At 45.4% G+C, this 24,398-nt stretch overlaps 1 protein-coding gene across 1 annotated transcript in view; it reads left to right on the forward strand.

The window, feature by feature from the left end:
- Nucleotides 1-455: 455 nt before the first annotated feature.
- Nucleotides 456-24,398, forward strand: part of LOC121879633 (GTP-binding protein Rit2-like) — a 29,880-nt gene continuing 5,937 nt past the window's right edge. Inside the window, exons 1-6 of the mRNA XM_042386306.1 lie at nucleotides 456-528; nucleotides 7,927-8,074; nucleotides 8,313-8,476; nucleotides 17,448-17,551; nucleotides 22,334-22,511; nucleotides 24,096-24,196. Of these exons, the coding sequence (XP_042242240.1) occupies nucleotides 456-528; nucleotides 7,927-8,074; nucleotides 8,313-8,476; nucleotides 17,448-17,551; nucleotides 22,334-22,511; nucleotides 24,096-24,196 (768 nt within the window). The remainder of the gene's footprint in view (nucleotides 529-7,926; nucleotides 8,075-8,312; nucleotides 8,477-17,447; nucleotides 17,552-22,333; nucleotides 22,512-24,095; nucleotides 24,197-24,398) is intronic.

The following is a 24,398-nucleotide window of genomic DNA, read 5'->3' on the forward strand; positions in this document are numbered from 1 at the left end:
AATACGTTACCGTGGCATGGTGTGGGGGCTCGAATGAACCATTGCCATATACCTGGGATGGGTATAAAGATCCCATCTTGTAACCTCAAATGAAGGGGTTGAAAATAGACCGTCGCTAAACACGCAAATTTAATTCTCCACAGGTGATGGGTTGGTTCTTTATCAGAGAGAGGTTTGAACACCTCTATATACCGTAGCTGATTCCCAACTTCTTCTTTTCCTTTTAATTATTCCTCTAATGAGAAAAGGTTTGGGGGCATTCATTCTCATTAACTTCATCTCTTTGCACTTGAACAGCCATTGACAGAAACAATAAACGATTTTCGGGCGTTATTGTTGGATTACAATCACCTAAAGCTCCAACCCCATTGCCTCCTGTGCTTGCGGGCAGTGTGCCGCCGATAGCTAGCAAGTACTGTCCGAGCTAAACAAAGCCATGGGCATTAAATGCGACTATGGGAATATTAAGAATGAACAAGGACAAAATCAAAATCGGAACATGGATTGTGAGGGCATTATATGAGGCTGGTAAGTATGCCAATGTTTGAAGGGAAATTAAAGATTGCAGTGGGACATTATGGGATTAAGTGAAGTAAGATGGACAGGTTCAAATAGAATTTGTGGTAGAGATTTTTACTTCATATATTCAGGCGGTGAAAAGCATGAGAAATGTTATTGATATTGATATTAAAACATTTTATTTCGACAGAAAATTACAGATTTAATGTGGATAATAATAACAATATTGACATGTGTCGCGATCCCACTACCCTTAATACTTGGGGAGTAAATCCTACCCCAAGTTATTAACAAATAAAGGTACAATTAGGGAACACGGCAATAATTATCTCCACCAAAAACCTACTCAACTAAATGTACTTGAAAAAGTAAGAACAGTTGAAATAAGTGAATCACAAAAGGGAAGATAATTAATTAATTCGATTTATGTTTTAAAGGGAGTAATGATTAGCAAACATGAATTTAAGGGAATAAGTAATTGTATAATAAAATAAGAGTGATGCCGGAAGGGCAAAAATATGCTGTAAGGAGTTAGACCAAACAAATATTACTTAACATTACTATATTACACAAGACATACGAAATATATATATACAACAATCAATACAAAATGATTATCCCTACCAAACAGGAGATTCCTTACCACCAGGATCCCTTCCTAGGCCTAACTAAACGTGTCACTAATACCTGATACCCCTAGGGCATTGCAGAAAACTTGATAAAGCACTAGACAAGGGTCAAGGCTAGAGAACGAATAGACACGTCTAACCTACGCCACGGATTTTTGCTACTGGGGAAGCGTGGGTACGCCGCTGAGAGTGCGTCTCATAATCACGTGATCTAGACATTTGCTGGATATTTTATATAATTAATTAATATTACTCTTGAGTTGACTTAACAGAGTAAGACAATGATGCATATAAATTACATACATAAATATACAATTAACCTAAGTAACTAAGAACAATAATAATATAATAAGTACAATTAACAAATTATTAGTAGCTTGTGTGAAATGGAAGCGTGAACAGATGCCTCAAGCTATGCGAGATCCCGAGCGCCCAGGCTCGTGACACCTCCCCCAAAAAAGTGAGCTTACAACTAACTGGAAGCGAAAATGGATATACAGCTACACAGTGAAAGTAATAACTAACACAATCAGTTTAAATCAATATGAAGCAAAATAATTCATAATATAAACACAAGGTACTCAATGACAATAAAACAAAAAATAATTTGCATATAGACATAGTTTCTAAATAATCAGACTGGAGAAAGTGCATCAGCCAACACGTTCTCTTTTCCGCGGATATGGGAAATGTTCAAGTTATAGGGCTGAAGTGATAGAGCCCACCTCAAAAGTCTTTGGTTGGTATGTTTCATCTTGTCAACAAAAGTAAGTGGGTTATGATCAGTGAACACTTGAATGGGATAAGCAGTGCTGCCAATATATACTTTGAAGTTTTCTAGTGCCATGATCAGTGATAAAGCCTCCTTTTCAATGGTGGCATAGTTTCTTTGATATTTGTTAAATTTTTTAGAAAAATAGCACAGCGGATGAAGCACGTGATCACTCTCACCCTCTTGCAGAAGCACAGCACCGGCGCCAATTTCACTGGCGTCGACATGGAGAGTGAACTGTTCCTGGAGGTCAGGTGCAAGTAGTACAGGAGCATTTGCCAGCAGGGATTTAAGATTCTCAAAAGATTCCTGGCAAGCCGTAGTCCACTTGAAGGTTTTCTTGCCACTCAGCAGGTCAGTCATGGGAGAGGCAACGGAGGAGAAGTTTGGACAAAAACGGCGGTAGTACCCCGCCATACCCAGCAACCTCATCACACTCTTCTTATCGCCTGGCACTGGATACTGTTGAATTGCCTCAATTTTGGCTGCTATAGGCTGGACTTCCCCTTGTCCGACCACATGCCCCAAGAAAGTGACGTGGGCATGGCCGAACTCAGTTTTGACGAGGTTCACTGTCAGCTTGCTTGCAGCCAGTACGGAGAAGAGGGCTTGTAAACGACTCATGTGATCTTCCCAGGAACTGCTGAAGACGATAAGGTCGTCTAGGTAACAGCGGACACCTTCCAGACCAGACGTGATGAAATTCATGAGGCGTTGAAAGGTTGCAGGGGCGTTCCGCATACCAAACGGAAGGACTGTGAATTGGTACAACCCCTCAGGAGTGACAAAAGCAGAGATGGCCCTGGAGCGTTCAGTCAGTCTTATCTGGTAGTAGCCCTGGAGGAGATCCAATTTGGTCACGTACCTTGCCTGTCCAAGATCGTCGATCACATTGTCGATGCGTGGCAAGGGATAACCATCGGGTTCAGTGACGGCATTCACCTTGCGGTAATCCACACACAGCCGCATTGACCCATTCGGCTTTGGAACTAGAACAACAGGGGATGCCCATGGACTGATGCTGGGTTCGACGAGGCCTAGCTCTTGAAGACGCTGTACCTCGGCTCGCACACACTCCCGCTTGAAGGCATTAAGACGGTAGGGACGCTGTCGGATTGGCTTGGCTCCCCTGGTCTCAACGTCATGCTCCAGCACTGAGCAAGAGAGTGGGTAATCACCAACTATAATAAGATACTCCTGTAATAGAGACTTTATATTATTGGCTTGGTCACTAGAGAGATGGCACAACTTAGCACTGGGGTCCTCCAAGACAGTCGAGTTTTCAACTTTTACACTAGACCCATTCATTATTTCAGAAAAACACTGATCTTTATCATCCTTACACTCTGGCACAATGATACAATTTGGCAAGGATTGATCAACACAAGCAACTGCTTTTCCCAGGGTTTCGTTACGAACATGATATGACTTTAAAAGATTGACATGGATAAGGCGTTTTTTCTTACGCCGTTCAGGGGTGCTAATCACATAATTCACTGACCCCTGTTTTTCTAGTACTTCATATGGACCACTGTATTTGGATTTAAAAGGGTGATCATGTAAGGGCAGGAAGGCCAACACCTGCTCCCCCACTTGGAATTCTCTAGGTTTTGCCTGATGGGCCTTATCAAAATGCAGTTTCATTTTCACCTGAGCACACCTTAAGTTGGACTGGGCAAGTTCTACAGCCAGACGCAACTTCTCCTTGAATTGGACCACATATGAAGCTAAGGGCGTCGCGCTCTGATCACTCAACCAACACTCTTTTAACACCTTAAGAGGCCCTCGCGCCTCATGTCCATAGACGAGCTGGAAGGGCGAGAATCCTAGCGACTCTTGTTTACTGTCCCGAACAGCAAACCAAAGCAGGTCAACTCCCTCGTCCCAATCCTTCCCAGTCTCCAGACAGAAGGTGCGCAGCATGAGTTTTAGTGTCTGGTGAAACCTCTCTACCACCCCCTGTGACTGAGGGTGATAGGCCGAAGACCTCAACTGCCGGACTCCCAGGGTTTGCATTACCTGATTAAACAACCGGGAAGTAAAATTGGAACCCTGATCTGACTGCACCACTGTAGGAAGGCCTACTTGAGTGAAGAAGTGGGTTAAGGCTTTGATAACATTCTTCGCTGTGATGCGGCGCAAGGAATGGCTTCAGGATAACGGGTTGCACAATCAATAATGGTTAGCAAGAACTGATGACCACGAGGGGTCTTAGGTAAGGGACCGACACAATCTATGACCACCTTACTAAAGGGCTCTTCAATGACTGGGATAGGCTGCAGAGGGAATGGTTTAACACTGGGGTTCGGTTTCCCCGCTACCTGACAATCATGGCAAGTGCGACAGTAAGAGCTGACGTCTTTCTTCATCCTAGGCCAAAAGAACTGGGATAAAATTTTTGCATAAGTCTTCCTAACTCCTAAATGACCACCCACCCCATCATGAGCGATACTAAGTATGTCCTGCCGCAAAGGTTTGGGAATAACAACTTGATGATGAACTAACCAAGGGTGATTGGCAGGAGAATTGGAGGGACGGAACTGCCGCATTAATACACCAGACCTAGTGTAGTAGCAATTTGATTCTTGCTCAGCTTCTGTCTCAGTGACTGACCTATTGAGAAAACCTACTAGCTCAGGATCCCCTGCTTGTAGCTCAATAAACTTACTCCTAGTGATGGGAGAGGAACCAAAACTAGTGACATCTGGGTTCCTATCTCCATCAGAACTACTCTGGAGGTTACCTGGTTGTGGGGAATCCTCAAAAAATTCACTGAGACCAAGATCAGTATGTTCCGGCTGAACAAGATTATCCTCGGACTTCTCACAGTCCTGGAGGGAAACTTCATCAACTTCACTAGTCTCTTCTACCTCTGTACTGCGGCTCATGCTACGGGTCACAGCACACGCAGGGAACAACCCTGGAAAGTCTACTTCTAACTGCACAGTATTATTCTCGGCAGTGGGACAAGATGAGATCACAACATTAGGGAACATCATGTCACCAACGAGGTCATTTCCTATCAATAGAGAGACCCCTTCGACAGGTAAGCTATCTACTACTCCTAACGTGACATAGCCTGACCTTATGGATGACCGCAGGTACACTTGACAAAGGGGAATACGCGACCCACCGGTCAAACCGTTCACAAGCACCCAGCTACCAGTATAGCATGAATCCAGGAATGGAGCAGCTTCTTTAGTAACAAGAGATAAGGCTGAGCCTGTGTCTCTCAAGAGTTTAACAGAAATGGGTTGACTGAATTGATCCAAAGCTAAGGAACCAGGAGAACAAAATGGTTCAAAGGTTGATATCATAGAAGAGGGGGAAGGATTCAGGGCAACAGTCTGACTGAGGGCAGTGACACAGGGCTCCAATAATTTCTCCGATTGCTCGGCCACCCTGACCAAAAGAGCGGGGGATCCTTGGTGAGAGGAATTTCTTTTCTTTAACTTGAGACAGTCGCTGATGACATGTCCTGGCTTCTTACAGTACCTACAACTAGAGTTTCTCTCACCAGTAGGAGTGGATCCACCTGTCCCATGGACCATGGGCTCACCCGGGGTAGATGATGCAGAACCTGAGGGTCGGGTCGGTATGACAAGAGGCAGGGACCCCGATGTAGGTGTGTCACGCTGCCTGTAGCGTCGGGATCTCGCATAGCTTGAGGCATCTGTTCATCTTCTATTTCACACAAGCTATTAATAATTTGTTAATTGTACTTATTATATTATTATTGTTCTTAGTTACTTAGGTTAATTGTATATTGTAATGTAATTTATATGCATCATTGTCTTACTCTGTTAAGTCAACTCAAGAGTAATATTAATTAATTATATAAAATATCAGCAAATGTCTAGATCACGTGATTATGAGGCGCTCTCAGCGGCGTCCGCTTCCAGTGTGAAAATCCGGTAGATGGTTAGGCGTGTCTATTCGTTCTCTAGCCTTGACCCTTGTCTAGTGCTTTATCAAGTTTTCTGCAATGCCCTAGGGGTATCAGTATTAGTAACACGTTTAGTTAGGCCTAGGAAGAGATCCTGGTGGTAAGAATCTCCTGTTTGGTAGGGATAATCATTTTGTATTGATTGTTGTATATATATATTTCGTATGTCTTGTGTAATATAGTAATGTTAAGTAATATTTGTTTGGTCTAACTCCTTACAGCATATTTTTGCCCTTCGGCATCACTCTTATTTTATATACATTACTTATTCCTTAAATTCATGTTTGCTAGTCATTACTCCTTTAGAACATAAATTGAATTAATTAATTATCCTTTTGTGGTTCACTAATTACAACTGTTCTTACTTTTCAAGTACATTTAGTTGAGTAGGTTTTGGTGGAGATAATTATGCCGTGTTCCCTGTTTGTACCTTTATTTGTTAATAACTTGGGGTAGGATTCACTCCCCAAGTATAAAGGGTAGTGGGATCGCGACAAGCCTTAGTAAGCCCCTTCAGTACTTCGGCTGAAGGTGAAGCCAAAAAGCTTTCCAGGTCAAACATGTTGAACTCAAAATCGAGTAGCGAAAAAAAATAACCGTGGCAGCTAAGCTAACTAGCTAGCTAATTAATAATGTCAAAATGCAATAAATTGTGAAACACAGCAAGGGATTAACCAAACACCTGGTACACAAGATAAGGGTTAACTCACCAGTAGCTTAAGCAATAACAGGAGCAATATAAATGAACACTGTGAACACAGCAACTTGCATCCAAAAATACTTAGCGATGAAACAACACCTGGCGAGTAACAACACTTGATATGACGCAACAATGGTGGTTAGCTCCCGGACACAGGCCCCCACTTGTCGCGATCCCACTACCCTTAATACTTGGGGAGTGAATCCTACCCCAAGTTATTAACAAATAAAGGTACAATTAGGGAACACGGCAATAATTATCTCCACCAAAAACCTACTCAACTAAATGTACTTGAAAAAGTAAGAACAGTTGAAATAAGTGAATCACAAAAGGGAAGATAATTAATTAATTCGATTTATGTTTTAAAGGGAGTAATGATTAGCAAACATGAATTTAAGGGAATAAGTAATTGTATAATAAAATAAGAGTGATGCCGGAAGGGCAAAAATATGCTGTAAGGAGTTAGACCAAACAAATATTACTTAACATTACTATATTACACAAGACATACGAAATATATATATACAACAATCAATACAAAATGATTATCCCTACCAAACAGGAGATTCCTTACCACCAGGATCCCTTCCTAGGCCTAACTAAACGTGTCACTAATACCTGATACCCCTAGGGCATTGCAGAAAACTTGATAAAGCACTAGACAAGGGTCAAGGCTAGAGAACGAATAGACACGTCTAACCTACGCCACGGATTTTTGCTACTGGGGAAGCGTGGGTACGCCGCTGAGAGTGCGTCTCATAATCACGTGATCTAGACATTTGCTGGATATTTTATATAATTAATTAATATTACTCTTGAGTTGACTTAACAGAGTAAGACAATGATGCATATAAATTACATACATAAATATACAATTAACCTAAGTAACTAAGAACAATAATAATATAATAAGTACAATTAACAAATTATTAGTAGCTTGTGTGAAATGGAAGCGTGAACAGATGCCTCAAGCTATGCGAGATCCCGAGCGCTCAGGCATGTGACACTACCCACATTGCTCAGGAGGGAGCAGTATTACTAACCCCAGTTATCGACCCACCCCTTACATGGAGCCGTTAAGGATATCTCTGTAGAGAGAAGTACAACACCCTCCCTCCTCCTCTCCCAGGTCAACACTAACACCCTCCTCCTCTCCCCAGGTCAACACTAACACCTCCTCCTCTCCCCAGGTCAACACTAACACCCTCCTCCTCCCCAGGTCAACATTTCACCCTCCTCTCTCCCAGGTCAACACTTAACACCTCCTCCTCCCCGCAGGTCAACACTAACACCCACCTCCTCCCGCAGGTCAACACTAACACCCACCTCCTCCCGCAGGTCAACACTAACACCCTCCTCCTCCCGCAGACAGGTGTGTGTCGTCTTCGTCAGTTCAGCATCACCTCGCGGGGCGGAGTGGTGAACCGGGGCGACTCTCTCAGACCTCGTCGCTCTGCATCCAACACTTCCGTCACCTCAACCGTATCCTCGTGCAGCAGGGTACCCAGGTGAGGAGGCAGCAGGTCTTACTGTAACAAGAGGGAAGATTGTTTAAGGCTTTCTTTACTATCATAAGATACCCCAAAATTATGCCTGAAGTAGGTTGGGTTAGGTTAGGTTAGGCTAGGGTTGGTCTGGTTAGGTTAGATTAAGTTAGGTTAGGTTAGGTTGGGGTCATTTTACCAATCACCAAAGAATGATAAAGAGACAGCCGCTAACACTACTGACGCCTCTCTCCCCCAACAGCACAGGATCAGGACCGTCCACGCCAGGCTGCAGCAAGGTAGCCACTCCAACCTCCTCGCCACAGTATCGGGTGGTGATGCTGGGTGCTCTTGGCGTGGGCAAGTCCACCCTCATCACCCAGTTCATGACTTCAGAGTACATGTGTGCCTACGACGATTCCCCAGGTAAGTCATAAGAGGTCAGGTGACTCCTCAGGTTAGTCATAAGAGGTCAGGTGACTCCTCAGGTTAGTTATAAGAGGTCAGACGAATCCTCAGGTTAGTCATAAGAGGTCAGGTGACTCTTCAGATTAGTCATAAAAGGTCAGGTAACTCCTCAGATTAGTCATAAGAGGTCAGGTGACGCCTCAGGTTAGTTATAAGAGGTCAGGTGACTCCTCAGATTAGTCATAAGAGCTCAGGTGACTCCTCAGGTTAGTCATAAGAGCTCAAGTGACTCCCAGGTAACTCATTAACAAGGGACGTCCTCTAGAACCCTTAATTTCGCGACCATTGATAAGAGGCGACTATTTCATTTTTATAGTACAGCAGTAGACGGGGGCTGCTGCTGCTGTAATTAAGATTTTTCATTAAACTCGTCGCTTCTGGGGCCTGTACTGTGACGCCAGGGATGAGGAGTGGCATAGTCAACCTTGCCATATGCCATACCGTGTGACCCTGCATGTGTGACCTGCCATGTGTGACCCTGCCATATGTGTGTGACTGCCATGTTGTTGTGACCCGGCCATATTGTGTGACCCTGCCTTACTATCTGACCTTGTCTTACTGTGACTCTTCCATTCTGTGACCCTACCGTACTGTGACCCTACCTGTGACCCTACCATAAAGTAACCCTACTACTGTGACCCTACAGTACTGTGACCTACCATACTGTGACCCTACCGTACTGTGACCCTACCGTACTGTGACCCTACCATACCCTAAGTAACCCTACCGTACTGTGACCCTACTACTGTGACCACTGTGACCCTACTGTGACCCTACCATACTGTGACCCTACCGTACTGTGACCTACCATACCCTACCGTGTGACCCTACAGTACTGTGACCACCATACTGTGACCCTACCATACTGTGACCCTACCGACCCTACCGTACTGTGACCCTACCGCCCTACCATACTGTGACGCTACTGTGTACTGTGACCTACCGTACTACTGTGACACCGTACTGTGACCCTACCATACTGTACTGTGACCCTACCGTACTGTGACGCTACCGTACTGTGACCCTACCATACTGTGACCCTACCATATACCGTACTGTGACCCTACCGTACTGTGACGCTACCATACTGTGACGCTACCACTACCCTACTGTGACCCTACCGTGACCTACCATACTGTGACGCTACCGTACTGTGACCCTACCGTACGACCCTACCATACTGTGACCCTACCGTACTGTGATACCGTACTGTGACCCTACCATACTGTGACCCTACCGTACTGTGACGCTACTACTGTGACCCTACCATACTGTGACCCTACCATACTGTGACCTGTGACCCTACCATGACCTACCGTACTGTGACCCCAACCCTACCGTACTGTGACGCTGTGACCCTACCGTACTGTGACCCTACCATACTGTGACCCTACCATACTGTGACCCTACCATACAATGACCCTACCATACTGTGACCCTACCGTACTGTGACCCTACCATACTGTGACCCTACCATACTGTGACCCTACCATACTGTGATGCTACCATACAATGACCCTACCATACTGTGACCCTACCATACTATGACCCTAGTATACCACATGACCCTACCATGATAACCGAGGCATTTGCTCTAAGTAGAATCTTTACGGAGGGGTCTGATGAATGTCAAAATGAACACTGAGACTCCTGTTGTCTCGGTAGGGTTGTCAAAATTCTTCGCCCGTTGTGTCTTATTGTCTAACACAAAATCGTAAAGATACGTTTTGGAGCGAGCTGTACCAACTATCTGCTGAGATAGTGAAGTAAATAGATTAAGCGAGTTTGTAGTGACTAGTAACGATGTTAGTAAACAAAAAGATAAATTAAAACCTACTAAGTCGCCAGGTCCCAACGAGATATTTGCCAGAGTAGTAAAGGAATGTAAGGCAGAACTTGGTATGCCCTTAGCAAACTTGTTTAATATGTCATTAAAAAGGGGGCATAGTACCAGAATCCTGGAGGATATCGAATGTGATACCGATTTTCAATAAATGAGATAGATCACTATCATCAAACTACCGCCCCACCAGTTTAACTTCAATTGAAGGCAAATTTCTGGCAGCAATAGTTACAAACTCAATTCGAAATCACCTCGAGAAACATAAGCATGGCTTCACAAGTGGGCGTTCATGTCTGACAAATCTACTATCATTCTTTTCAACTCGAATCGGTTGATGACGAATACAATTCTTAATTGGGTTAAGGCGTGGTTAAAGGCCGGGAAACAGATCCGATTGGGGTGACGTCACTATTGGAGTACCCCAAGGCTCAGTACTTGGACCAATATTATTTATTATATACACTAACGACAGGTTTAGGCGTAGACAGCAACATAAGTAAAATTTGCTGATGACACTAAAATAGGGCGTGTAATTAAATCTCATGAAGACTAGAGTAAATTATAAGAAGACCTTTACCAACTTTTTTTCAAGTGGTGAAAAATTGTAGATGAAATTTAATATTGAAAAATGTGGAGTACTTAAGTTGGGAAATGAAAACCGGGAAACCAGCTGTCAGGTGAACAAACTTTATATAGAGAAATCCGAGTGTGAGAAAGATTTAGGGTAATGATAAGTAGGAATCTTAAACCAAGACAACAATGTGTATTTATTTGCTCAAAACAAGGCTAATAAAGTACTTGGGTTCATACAAAGGAGTGTTAGTTACAAGACTAGCGAAGTTATCTTAAAACTATATCTTGCGCTTGTGAGACCTCACTTGGATTATGCAGTTCAATTCTGGTCACCGTACTACACAATGGATATAGAATCCTTAGAAAGAATTCAGAGGAAAATGACAAGACTAATCCCGGGCATTAGGAACCTCGAGTACAAAGACAGATTAAAACATCCGAATTTACACTCCCTCGAGAGACATAGTGAGGGGCGATATGATCGAGGTGTATAAATGGAAGTCAGGGTTAAATAAAGGTGATATAACAAAGGTACTTAAATTATTCAACCAGGTGCTAACTCGTAGCAACAGTTTTAAATTAGACAGATTTAAATCTTGGCGCGTGATAGGTAAACACTGGGTAGCTTCAGATATAAGTTGGACAGATATACGAGTATGAGGGTTGGGTGGGGCGGCCCAATAGCCTCACTACAGTTTCTTCCATTCTTATGTTCTTATGACTCTGCCACACGGAAACCTTGTCATACTGTGTGACCCAACCACACTGTGTGACCCTACCACACTGTGTGGCCCTGGCATACTGTGTGACCCTGGCATACTGTGTGACCCTGGCATACTGTGTGACCCTACCACACTGTGTGACCCTACCACACTGTGTGACCCTACCACACTGTGTGGCCCTGGCATACTGTGTGACCCTACCACACTGTGTGACCCTACCATACTGTGTGACCCTACCACACTGTGTGACCCTACCACACTGTGTGACCCTGGCATACTGTGTGACAATGGCATATTGTGTGACAATGGCATACTGTGTGAACCCTACCATACTGTGTGACCCTGCCATACTGTGTGACCTGGCCATAATGTGACGCCTGCCATATTTGACCCTAACCTAACCATAACGGATGGTTGGTGGTAGAGGTGGGTGGTGGCGCGGGTGGGTGGTGGCGGGGGTAATGGTGGGGTGGGTGGTGTGAGAGCAATGTGGGGTGGGTGTGAGAGAGTAATGGTGGGTGGGTGGTGGCTGGGTGGTGGCGGGGGTAATGGTGGGGTGGGAGGGTGGGTTGCCTGCCACAGATTATGGCTTAACAAGGTTAGTACGAGGTGTGAGGGGCTAATGTATGGGGCGTGAGTTACCTCCTCCTTTCTTCCTTCCTTCCTTCTCTTCCTCACTCCCCATCCTCTTTCCCTCTTTTTCCTTCCATCCTTCCTTCTCCTCCTCCTCCTTCCTTACTCCCCCTTTCCTCTTCCTTCTTCCTACCTCCCACTCATTTCCTCCTCCTCCTCCTCCTTTTCTTTCCCTTCCTCTACTGCGCCATCTTCAGGCTTTACAGTGTATTAATAATAATTCAGAGTTTATTAGTTACACAGGTGCCAAGTGTTTGAGGTATACCAAAGACGTGAGTGGCGTACCTAACCTAACCTACTCTGATTTGATCTCACCTCGTATAACCTAACTTACTGTAATTTAACCTCTATTAACTGATCTGACTGAATTCCGCATTTTAACCTCTCTCTCTCTCTCTCTCTCTCTCTCTCTCTCTCTCTCTCTCTCTCTCTCTGTTTATCTGTCTATCTGCCTCTTTCCCTTTTTTTCCTTCCTCTCCTCCTTACACACACACTCTCCAGCTCTCTCCTTCCCCTTCCAACGTTTGTGTCAGGTCGAGTTACCATGGCGACGAACTCTCTCTCTCTCTCTCTCTCTCTCTCTCTCTCTCTCTCTCTCACACAGGACTGCTCTACCCTCCAAATTGTGAAATTACATAGAAAGTGACTTATTTTCCTCCAAACTTTCGGTCCTGAACAACACGTGTAGTATGGTAGTTTAAGTAAGTCAATTATATACGTTATTATTTAAGGGAGACCTGAATGTAAGAACCTTTTGAGTGAGTCAGTTAAGTTTTCATACATCATTAGTTCAGGTGAAAATCTTAACTTATGAGCTGCTGAGATTCTTGACCTTAATACAGCCTGTCGTAAGATGAGGTAAATTCTCCAGTGATAAAGAAAATATTATGAAGTCCACAGGTTTTGGAAGAGAGTGAGTTCCAAGTACGAATCTTTGGTCGTCTTGTGGAATGACTCCACCGCTACTGCTACTGCCACACCTTCGCCGCCATTTATTACCTTAATATTAAATATCCTAATACAAAAGTAGCTACCCTAGCTGTGTTGAGTTAGTTGAGCCGCAGATCTATGCGGCTCTCCTTCCCCTGAGGCAGAGCAATGCAGACCTAAGCAGAGAGAAGGACAGTCGACATCTCAACCAGGCTGTAACATAACTTCTGGGCTGCTGCTTCCGTTCAGATAACACCTCCTCGAGTCTGGCATAGAAACATCTTGCACTTGGTCCCATCCCGCCAGAGGTTGTGAACACCAGAGGAGTGAAGCTGTCTTGATCAACATTCAGAATTCTCTCCCCATATTTCCTGTTCTTGTCGTTCTCGTTCCTCCTGTGTTCAGCATCGAGAGCTAGGTTACGGTGACATGTGGCCATGGGATCGAAAATCCTTTTGTCAAAGAAGGCTCGCTGTCCCCGCGTCCAGAATCCTCGAGCACTGACGCCCACACGGGCTTCGTTGGATGTGTTTGAAGTCCTTCTACTACTTTTTGCACTATACTTCCGAGATGGGGGCCAAGTTTCCGAAGCGACCAACCGTTGTATGCTGTGATTGATTTACGCCCCCCGTCGGACTCGTGGCGGCGGGGAATAAAACTGTTATTGGTGGTATGTGGCTGTTGTTCACGTCTTTAAGGGCGCCTCGCTTATAGCACGGTGCTCTCTCTCTCTCTCTCTCTCTCTCTCTCTCTCTCTCTCTCTCTCTCTCTCTCTCTCTCTCTCTCTCTCTCTCTCTCTCTTACGCTGCTCACTCCTCCTCCTTTTCCTCCTGCTCCTCTTCTCCCCCCGTCCATCTACAGACGACCACCCCTTCCTCCTACTCTTCCTCCTCCACACAACACCCTCCTCCTCCACCCAACCTCCTACTTCTCCCTCCTCACCCAACCTCCTACTTCACTCTCCTCCTCCACCACCCAACCTCCTACTTCCTCTCCTCCTCCCACCCAACCTCCCTACTTCCTCTCCTCCTCCACCCAACCTCCTACTTCCTGTCACTCCTCCACCCAACCTCCTACTTCCTCTCCTCCTCCACCCAACCTCCTCTTCCTCTCCTCCTCCACCCAACCTCCTCTTCCTCCTCTCCTCCCACCCAACCTCCTACTTCCTCTCCTCCCACCCAACCTCCTACTTCCTCTCCTCCTCCACCCAACCTCCTGCTTCCTCTCCTCCTCCCACCCAACCTCCTACTTCCCTCTCCTCCTCCACCCAACCTCCTACTTCCTCTCCTCCTCCACTTGCCCAACCTCCTACTTCCCTCTCCTCCTCCCACCCAACCTCCACTTCCTCTCATCCTCCATCCAACCTCCTACTTCCTCTCCTCCCTCCACCCAAACTCCTACTTCCTCTCTCCTCCTCCACCCAACCTCCTACTTCCTCTCCTCCTCCACCCAACCTCCTACTTCCTCTCCTCCTCCACCCAACCTCCTACTTCCTCTCCTCCTCCACCCAACCTCCTACTTCCTCTCCTCCTCCTCCTCACATAAATACAGGGCAAAGCTCATTTTCCACTGGATGAATTATTCCTGTTTTTTATCACAAGCAATTTACAGAGTGGCTGGCTGACGTCTTTGTTGACCGAGGTTCCCAGTGTGTTATGATTTACAGATGATAGTGAATTTATTTACGTCGTAATTCACTTATTTACTTGTACATTGTTGGTTTGGTTCACTTATTTGGTTGAATGGTTTCTTTATTCTGTTGTACACCTAACTAACCAATTATCTATTTTAATTAACCAACTAACTTTAACCGGCAAATTTGTAACCGATTTTAACTCTCTCTCTCTCTCTCTCTCTCTCTCTCTCTCTCTCTCTCTCTCTCTCTCTTATTAGATATCACTTGGTAAGGTAATCCTCTTAGCTCTTTAACAGGTGGTTTCCCAAAGGCTCTTAAGTTAATTGTTCTTCCAGCATATATGAAAGCACATTTTCCCTTAGCTGGAGATGTGAGCACGTATTTCTTCGTTATACGAGATGTAAAACAATATTTCCCCGAACTTAGAATGGACAAGTGTAAAAATCGCACTTGAGCTACGATGCAGAGACCCAAACTGCAGACACTAGTTTGCATCAGAAGTGTACAGAGACAATACCGTATATACACCCTGCGTTCTGATGGTCGCATTCAGGGTAATAAACTCAGTCAGAATCTTTGAAAAATTCGAATCATTTAGGGGAAAGAAAATATGAAATCGAAGACACAGACGTAAACTGGAATCATTGACTTGAAACCATAATAAACTACTTGCTGACGAGGGTAATTTTATCCAGCTGAAAACATTTTTATAATATCCCGGTATCATAACGATCAGAGCAAGAACTCCTTCAAACACTCCCACCAGATAACGACAACAACCATACATGGCTCCCAAAAAGTTATCAAATCTCAAAAGGTCCATTACCACCCCCGATCTATACGGCCAGGCAATAGACAACCTCCCTAGACCAGCATCCGCCAGTAGGGTCGGCGGAATATGAAATAAGGCCCTTAAAACACCCATATATGGGACAGGGTAGGATGTCTAGTGCCTGTACCGACAGATAATAACTAACCCATGACACAACCCTAACACACCAATAGGCGGTCAGCCCGCCCTCTCTTACCGCCTCCTGAATTTCTTCAATTTCCAAACTATAACTTCCTTCCCCCACCTCTAATCTTCTTCCACCCCTTCTTTCTCTATTAAAAAAACCTCCCTCTCACCCACCCCTTCACCCTCCCTCCCTCTCACCCACCCCTTCACCGTCCTCCCTCTCTCCCGCTCCCACCCCTCTCTCTCTCACCCACCCCACCCACCCACTCACCCTCCATCTCACCCACTTCCTCACCCACCCTCTCACCCCCTACCCCCCCCTACCCCAAGGTTTTGACGTTAGTTCCACCCTCATAATCCGATTTTGATAACCAAACGCGTTCATTATATTCTGGTCAATAGCTCGTGTGCGGCCAACGATGTTTTAAATCCGCTTTTGGTGGGCGTGAGGGAGAGGATGAGAGCCAGGGATTACATTACCTTTATCATGGCTTTATACCTGTAGTGGGACGAAATTAATTTTCAGTGGAAATTATTATTTTTTTCTCGGGAATTAGGTCGAGAGGATGAGGTTAAATATATACAGTACCTGTTCTAATGTAATGTAACCTAAGCTACTATAACCTAACCTAACCTATAATACCCCACAGGGTATAACTCCATCTAGTGCCCAAATTTGTGTTACCTTGTCGTAGTATTGAGGCTCGAACGAACCACTTCCAAATACCTGGGATGGTTATAAAGTTCCCATCTTGTAACCTCAGATGAGGAAGTTGAAAGTGAGTTGTCGTTAAGGTCGTAAATTCACTTCGTCATAGGTGTTGTGGCTGGCCTCGACACTCCATAGTTCATTCCCAATATTTTCTACATCCTTTAATTAGTCTCCAGGTGAGGAAGGGTTTGGGGCGTCCTATTTCATTAACTTATCTCTTGCCCTTGAACATCCATGAACAGACACAATAAACGATTTCGGGCGTTCCTCTTGGATGATCGTCTCTTGAAGGTCCAACCACATTGCCTCCCGTGCTTGATGGTAAATTCAAATAGCTTTAATGGTGAAGATTTTTACTTCATACATTCAGGTGGTGAAAAACATGAGATAGGTGTTGAGCAGTAGTGTAGAGGGATACTGAGTAGTGTCAGATAGTTTAGTATAGGCGAATGTTAAGAATAAGTTACACTGACAGGAAAACAAATGAATAAGTAATAAGATTAGCAAAAACTTCAAGAGAAATACTTGAAATATACGGAAAAGGAAAAATGAGATACTTTGGTCATATAATTAGGGATGGGAGAATAATAAAAAAAATTACTGGACAAAATTAAAGGTAGGAGAGCCAAGGGTAGGCAGAGACTGGGATGGATGAATGAAATTAAAAACTGGGGCCCCAGAGAGATACAAATCCTTGGAGGATTGGTAACAACAGCCCGAGAACATTTAGAGTGAAGGGCTGTGGTCGCCAGCCATCAGATATGAAGACGGTACTCTGATTTAATTGATTCATTGATTGATTAATTGAAGTAAGAATATTTTATCTTAACTTAACCTACTTACCCAACCTAACTGAGCCTTACCAAACCCTGCCTAACCAAACCTAACCCAACCCTGCCTAACCTAACCATGTCCTCTGCAGGTAATGACGAGAATGGCGCTGAACGGGGCGTATCTGTACTACTGGAGGGAGAGGAAGCAGAGCTGGTGTTTATACGTCTTCAGGATATAACCCAAGCCATAGCTGTGAGTACTAGAGACCCCACACACCTGCATACACCACTACACATCTCCACACACCTCCATACACCACCAAACTCCACCACACTCCACCACACACCACCACACACCACCACACACTACCACACACCACCACACAGGACCACACACTCCACCACACAACAACCACACACCACCACACACTACCACACCACCTACCACACACACACCACACACACACACACACACACCACTACCACACCACACACACCACACACCACACACACACACAACACACACACCACCACACACACCACACACACACCACACTACCACACACCACCACACACACAACACACACACACACACCACCACACACCACCACACACTACCACACACCACCACACACTACCACACACACCACTACTACCACACACTACCACACACACACACTCACCACACTACCACCACACACTCCACCACACACACACACCACACACTCCACACACACTCCACCACACACACTACCACCACAGACACACACACATCCACCACACACACACACCACCACACCACCACATCACTACACCACACACCCACACACCACACCACACACACACCACACACACAAACACACCACACACACACACACACACCACACACCACCACACCACACACACCACCACACACACACACCCACCACACTACACACACACACACCACACACACACACACCACACACACCACACACACTCACCACACACCACACACCACCACACACACCACCACACACACACACACACCACCACAAACACACCACACACACACACACACACTACCACACACCACCACACACTACCACACCACCACCACACACCACACACACACTACCACACACCACCACACACACACCACACACACCACACACCACACACACACCACACACCACCACACACTACAAACTAACCACACACACCACCACACACCACACACACCACACACCACCACACACCACACCACACACACACACCCACACCACACACACACTACCACACACACACCCACACACACACCACACCACACACACCCACCACACACCACACACACACACACACACACACCACACACACCACACACACTACCACACACCACCACACACCACCACACACACATGCCACCACCACCACACCCACCACTGTGCCACTACCACCCACATGCACCACACACACTACCACACACCACACACACACTACCACACACTGTACCACCCACACACCACCACACACTACCACACACTACCACACCTTACCACACACCACCACACACTACCACACACCACCACACACCACCACACACCACCACACACTATCACATACCACCACATCCCTCCACATTATGTACCAATAATCTGTATAAGTCGTCAGAAACTAATCCACTGAACAATATGGATAATTAAGCATGATATAATCCGATTAGCGTAAGAATGAAGTGTATGTGTGTGTGTGTGTGTGTGTGTGTGTGTGTGTGTGTGTGTGTGTGTGTGTGTTTGTTCTCACACAGAGTGGTGAAATGCGTCTAGTGTGGCAGCATTATGTTAGTGTTAAGGTGCAAGTACTGCTTGCTTCCACTCTCTTTCAGCTGCCGCCACTGGCTAGCCCTCCTGGTGAACAGGGAAGCAACTTACATAAGTCTTCCCCTGCCAGTACACAGCCTCTTCACCATCAAGACTCCTGCTGTGCCTCCTCGTGGCAACACACGGTAACTGGGTGTATTGCGGGCCCAGGCTAGACGAGCAGGGGATTTTGGAGTATGAGTGGCCTCCAGAGGGACGGCGCATAGGCCCACTGGAATGTGGACACGCTTTGGCGCCTACCAACCACTGTCCCGTTGCCTTCCAGATTAACCTTGGGAGGTATAAGGCTACGGGAGTAAACCCCGAACGAAAAATCTGCGGTGAAGCCCCGCATCTGGCAGACATGCTTACAGAGCTCCAACAAGACCCCAACGGAGCTATAGGTGGAAGCGGTGACCAACATGGGAACCCAACGACTACACCAACAGACGAAGGCAATGCTTGATGGACCGGCTACTAAGGTGAACCCAACAAACTGGGCTATCGGCAGTCCATTGCGACTCTTCCTCTCCCTAGTCACTGCAACACTTGCACCACTGGATCAGGAAAAGAGAGAGCCAAGATGTGTGGTTGCTGCTTGCGCTCCTGCCTCAACACACCAATCAACTCATGTGCAGCCATCATCCAGCTCATCATACCTCTCATCATCATCAAAACTCCTATACCCCCCAAAAGTCCTATGGCGACAGACGAGTGGTGACGGGGACAGGCAGAGATGTCTGCTGGGAATCTCCAGTCACCACTCTGCACATGGGCGGCACAGATAAGATAGTCGTTTATGTAATGTGATCTAGGCAGCAGTGCAATCCGGTCTTATCTGTGCGACTGAGCAACCCCTTCGAGGAGCCACTCTCCTCACCCCACATGGGGAGGGGGCTAGAAGAGGTGCCCTGAACATAGCCTGCCTAAAAAACCAACCTGACTGGGTAACCGCAACCAGTAAGGTCATCCTTATGCTGTCGAAAGCACAATCATAATCACAGATCCAAACAAACTTTACAACCTCTTATGGTCACTGCATGGAATGTCAGGACCCTTCTGGATACTGGCACAAATGAGCATCCTGATAAAAGAACTGCCCTTGTGGCAAAAGAGCTGGCTAGGTGTAACATCGACTTAGCAGCCATTAGTGATTCCCGGCTCCCAGACAAGGGTCAACTCTCAAAACGGGGGTCTGGCTGTACCTTCTTCTGGAAGGGTAAGCCTGCTGTGGAGAGAAACCACATTTATGGAATTGGCTTTGCCATCCGCCAACACATCCTACACAGGCTAACTGAAATGCCTATTGGGATCAACGAGTTCCTCATGACGCTCCGAGTCCCACTGAATCACTCACGTCATGCCTTTTTCATCAGTACATATGCCCAATACTGTGCAGAGGATGATTATCAAGGAAGCCTTTTACACCGACCTTGACAGAGTGCTAACCTCTAATCCCAAGAGAAGATAAGGTTGTGCTCCTAGGTGACTTCAATGCCAGAGTTGGCAGAGATGCTGACATTTGGCAGGGAATCATAGGGAAAAATGGACTAGGCAAGAGTAATCCTTAAGGCCTACCCCTCCTGAGCAAGTGTGTTGCACACAACCTCACTGTCACCAATACCTTGTTTAGGCAGGCCGACAAGTTCAAGGGTTCGTGGCAACACCCACGATCCAAACACTGGCATCTCATTGACTACATCATTGTCAGAGAAAGAGAATGCCGAGATGTCCTCATAACCCGAGCCATGCGTGGCTCAGACCATTGCGACACTGATCATCGGCTTGTAAGAGCCAATCTATCACTTCACGTCACCCCAAAACGGCGAAGGCAGCAAGTCTCCAGAAGAGGTTTAAACAGTAATCGTCTGGAGGATCTAGCGGTAGCACATGCTTTCAGAGAGCAGCTTGAATATGGGCTGGTAAACGGCCCGACAACAAACAGCTCAAATCCCAATGCCAAATGGGATATTCTCGACACTGCCATGACAAAAACCTGCAGAGACCCTCGGCCAGATCGAAAGAATACGCCAAGACTGGTTTGATGAAAATGACCCGAAAATCAATGTATTCGTCGATGATAAACGTGCTGCTTTAACTGACTGACAGAACAACCTTCAGTCTCAGACCAAAGCTGATACCTTCTGCAAGAAGAATGCGGCGGCCGAGCGAGAACTCCCCAATCTAAAGAACGATTGGCTTAAAAATAAGCTTTTGAAACACAAAAATTTGCAGATCAGCACAAGATGCGTTAATTTTTCAATTTCACTAAAATTTTTTATGGGCCAACTCCCTTATAAAAGAAGATGTACGAAAGAGCACTGGAAAGAGCACTACCATTCACTGCTCAACCGAAACACCTATGTGGTTATCCTGACTACCCAGCAGGTCCCTCAGCATCCAGTGCTCACCCACCTCAGCTATCCTCCATCCCTGGATGAGGTAGCTACTTCCATCAAACAGATGAAAAATAACAAAGCCTCAGGGCCTGATGGAATCCCAGCCGATGCGTATAAAACAGGAGGACCTCTGCTTACCAGCCGTCTCCACTCTCTCCTGGAGAATATACGGGAAAAGGAGGAAATCCCCCAAGATCTTAAAGACGCCTGGCCACGTGTCTTTTAATGAAGGCCGCCCTTTCGACGTGATTAACTAACTACAAAAACTAAAAGCCACATCATTCGTTCGCCTTGCCGACAATCTGTACACGTTGTCATTATATTTCATCATCATCATCATCATCATCATCATCATCATCATCATCATTATCATTATCTTCTTCATTATTATTATTATTGTATGAATGATCTTTAATTTCTGGCTGTTTTATTTCCAACTGTTGTCTGTATTTTTCAAGTTACATGACGTTTCATGTATAGGCTCCAAAACTAATTCCATCCACAGTTTCAGTTACAATACTAATGTCAATCAATTCCAGTTAGGTGTTAGACCATCAGTAAAAGTATTTGTTACTCTACTGATTTCAATCATCACAATTTTAATTTAATTTCTACTGCGTTATTTTTTGTGATTTCAGTCTCAGTAACGATTAACTTTTCAGGTACATTAGAACACCATACACCATACATTAGTTAGCACTAAGTCATTTAATAATAAGGTATAATAATAAGCTGGTATGCCTAATCTTCATGTGGTCCAGTCCTCATAATAATTCTCACCATCAACCTCACCACCAGAGGGAAGGACACGCGGATGGGTGGGTGGTGGTGTACAGCATCAGTGACCGCGAGAGCTTCCAGGAGGCTTCCACCGCCCTGGGGAAGATCTGGTCCCTCGGCCACGTCACCCACAGAGCCGTCATCCTCGTCGCTAACAAGACCGACCTGGAGAGAACTCGGGTCGTCCCTATCACAGGTAAGGAACGTCTTATCAGCTGGTGTGGAAAGATATAGGAGGTCTGTCAGCAGGTTTGAACAGGTATGGGAGGTCTGTCAGCAGGTTTGGACATGTATGGGAAGTCTGTCAGCAGGTTTGGACATGTATGGGAAGTCTGTCAGCAGGTTTGGACATGTATGGGAGGTCTGTCAGCAGGTTTGGACATGTATGGGAAGTCTGTCAGCAGGTTTGGACATGTATGGGAGGTCTGTCAGCAGGTTTGGACATGTATGGGAGGTCTGTCAGCAGGTCTGGACAGGTATGGGAAGTCTATCGGCAGGTCTGGACAGGTGAAGGTAATATTGTAACAGCAAGTGTGGAAAGGCAGAAGGGGACGACGGCTGGGTGTCGGGACGGGACGTAGAGTTAAGGGTAGCCCATGGAATTGGTGTAGCGGCAGTCACCGAACCCCTTCAGAAAAAGTCTGAATACCTCTTCACATAATACAAAGTCTAATGCTAATTTTCTAGGACTTTTTAACCTTGCTGGGACCTTGATTTGGTGTAGGAGTGGGGTGGATGGGGCCTTTGTAACCCTTTACTTATGTTTTATGCCCTTAGAGATTGCAGTCTTTTAAACGTAACTTAATTCTATTGCTTCCTTATGTCGTTACTCTCTCTCTCTCTCTCTCTCTCTCTCAATTAAAGGTCCAATAAAGCAACTTACTCGGAAGGGGAAGCAAGGAAGGGAGGAACACCGGGTTATGTTTAAAAAGAATAGTGAATATATTAATAAATACCTAAAGATATAAAACGAGTCATGAATGTTGCTGGTCTGGGAGGGTCAGCCTTCAGATACATCGAGAATCGTAGGGTGAAGATGTAATGATGTACTAAAAATAACGTTGTAATTATACTTCGACTCCAGATTAACTAATTAGGAGACAAGACTGAGGCAGAGAATCTTTCCTAAAATATCCTGTATAAATTAATTTTGTCTCCTAACTTGTGCTAAGTAAACGTATCTAGTTAAGGTATGTAAATTTTAGTGTTATTTTGGGACGTTATTTTTGTGGTTCATTTTAATTCAGCAGTTACGAGGAATATTTCATCTTAGGAACGTTTGTGGATCTGAACACGGGAGCGAGCATAAGGGATAAGTTGAGATAAGGATGTGTTTCTCTTACACCTGAGCGTTTGGTGTGAAGAGTTCTGAGGGCGTGTTTGAAGCGGTGAGTCTGTTATCATTAGGTGACACTCGGCAACGTTAGAGAGGGAGGGCAGGGGTTGCAACACAGTTTGGGGTGAACTAATAACTCTCTTGGTTGTGCAGTGAATTATTAAATACTTCGTACGTGTTTGGTGGATTCCGTGCGGTACAGTAATAATAATAATAATAATAATAGCTGTTTACTTAGCGAAATTTGGATACATACACCACAATATAGCCCAAACTACAGTGTAATGTGATAACGAGTACATTGCTATTCACCCCAATTCATAGGGCATGAGAATGGGAGTTAAGACTATAAATAAATATGTAGTCCTATAATATTTTCCTCATCCGTTATGTGATTACTGTACTAACTTAAGTTTCCTTCCCTACCTCCTCCTCCTCCTGCAGAAGGCCGCACGCTGGCTGTCACCTATGAGTGTAAGTTCATCGAGGTGAGCGCTGGCTTCGACCACAACGTTGACGAGCTACTGGTTGGCATCCTCACCCAGGTCAGTCTGCTGCAGGAATACCTCTGCACTTCTCTCCTTGGTGGTTCCCAGTCCCAATGGTCACTAATTTTGTCTAATCAAACCAGTATGATTGAGGTTCGGTTCTAATGGGCACCAATTTTAGTGGTTAGTTTGGGGCCTATTAGGATATGGGCCCAATTGACCTACAGCATTCATTAGTACTCGTAGTCAAATAAGAAAA

The sequence above is a fragment of the Homarus americanus genome, unplaced genomic scaffold, assembly GCF_018991925.1.
Source record: "Homarus americanus isolate GMGI-L3 unplaced genomic scaffold, GMGI_Hamer_2.0 scaffold42746, whole genome shotgun sequence".
NCBI classification, from domain to species: domain Eukaryota; kingdom Metazoa; phylum Arthropoda; class Malacostraca; order Decapoda; family Nephropidae; genus Homarus; species Homarus americanus.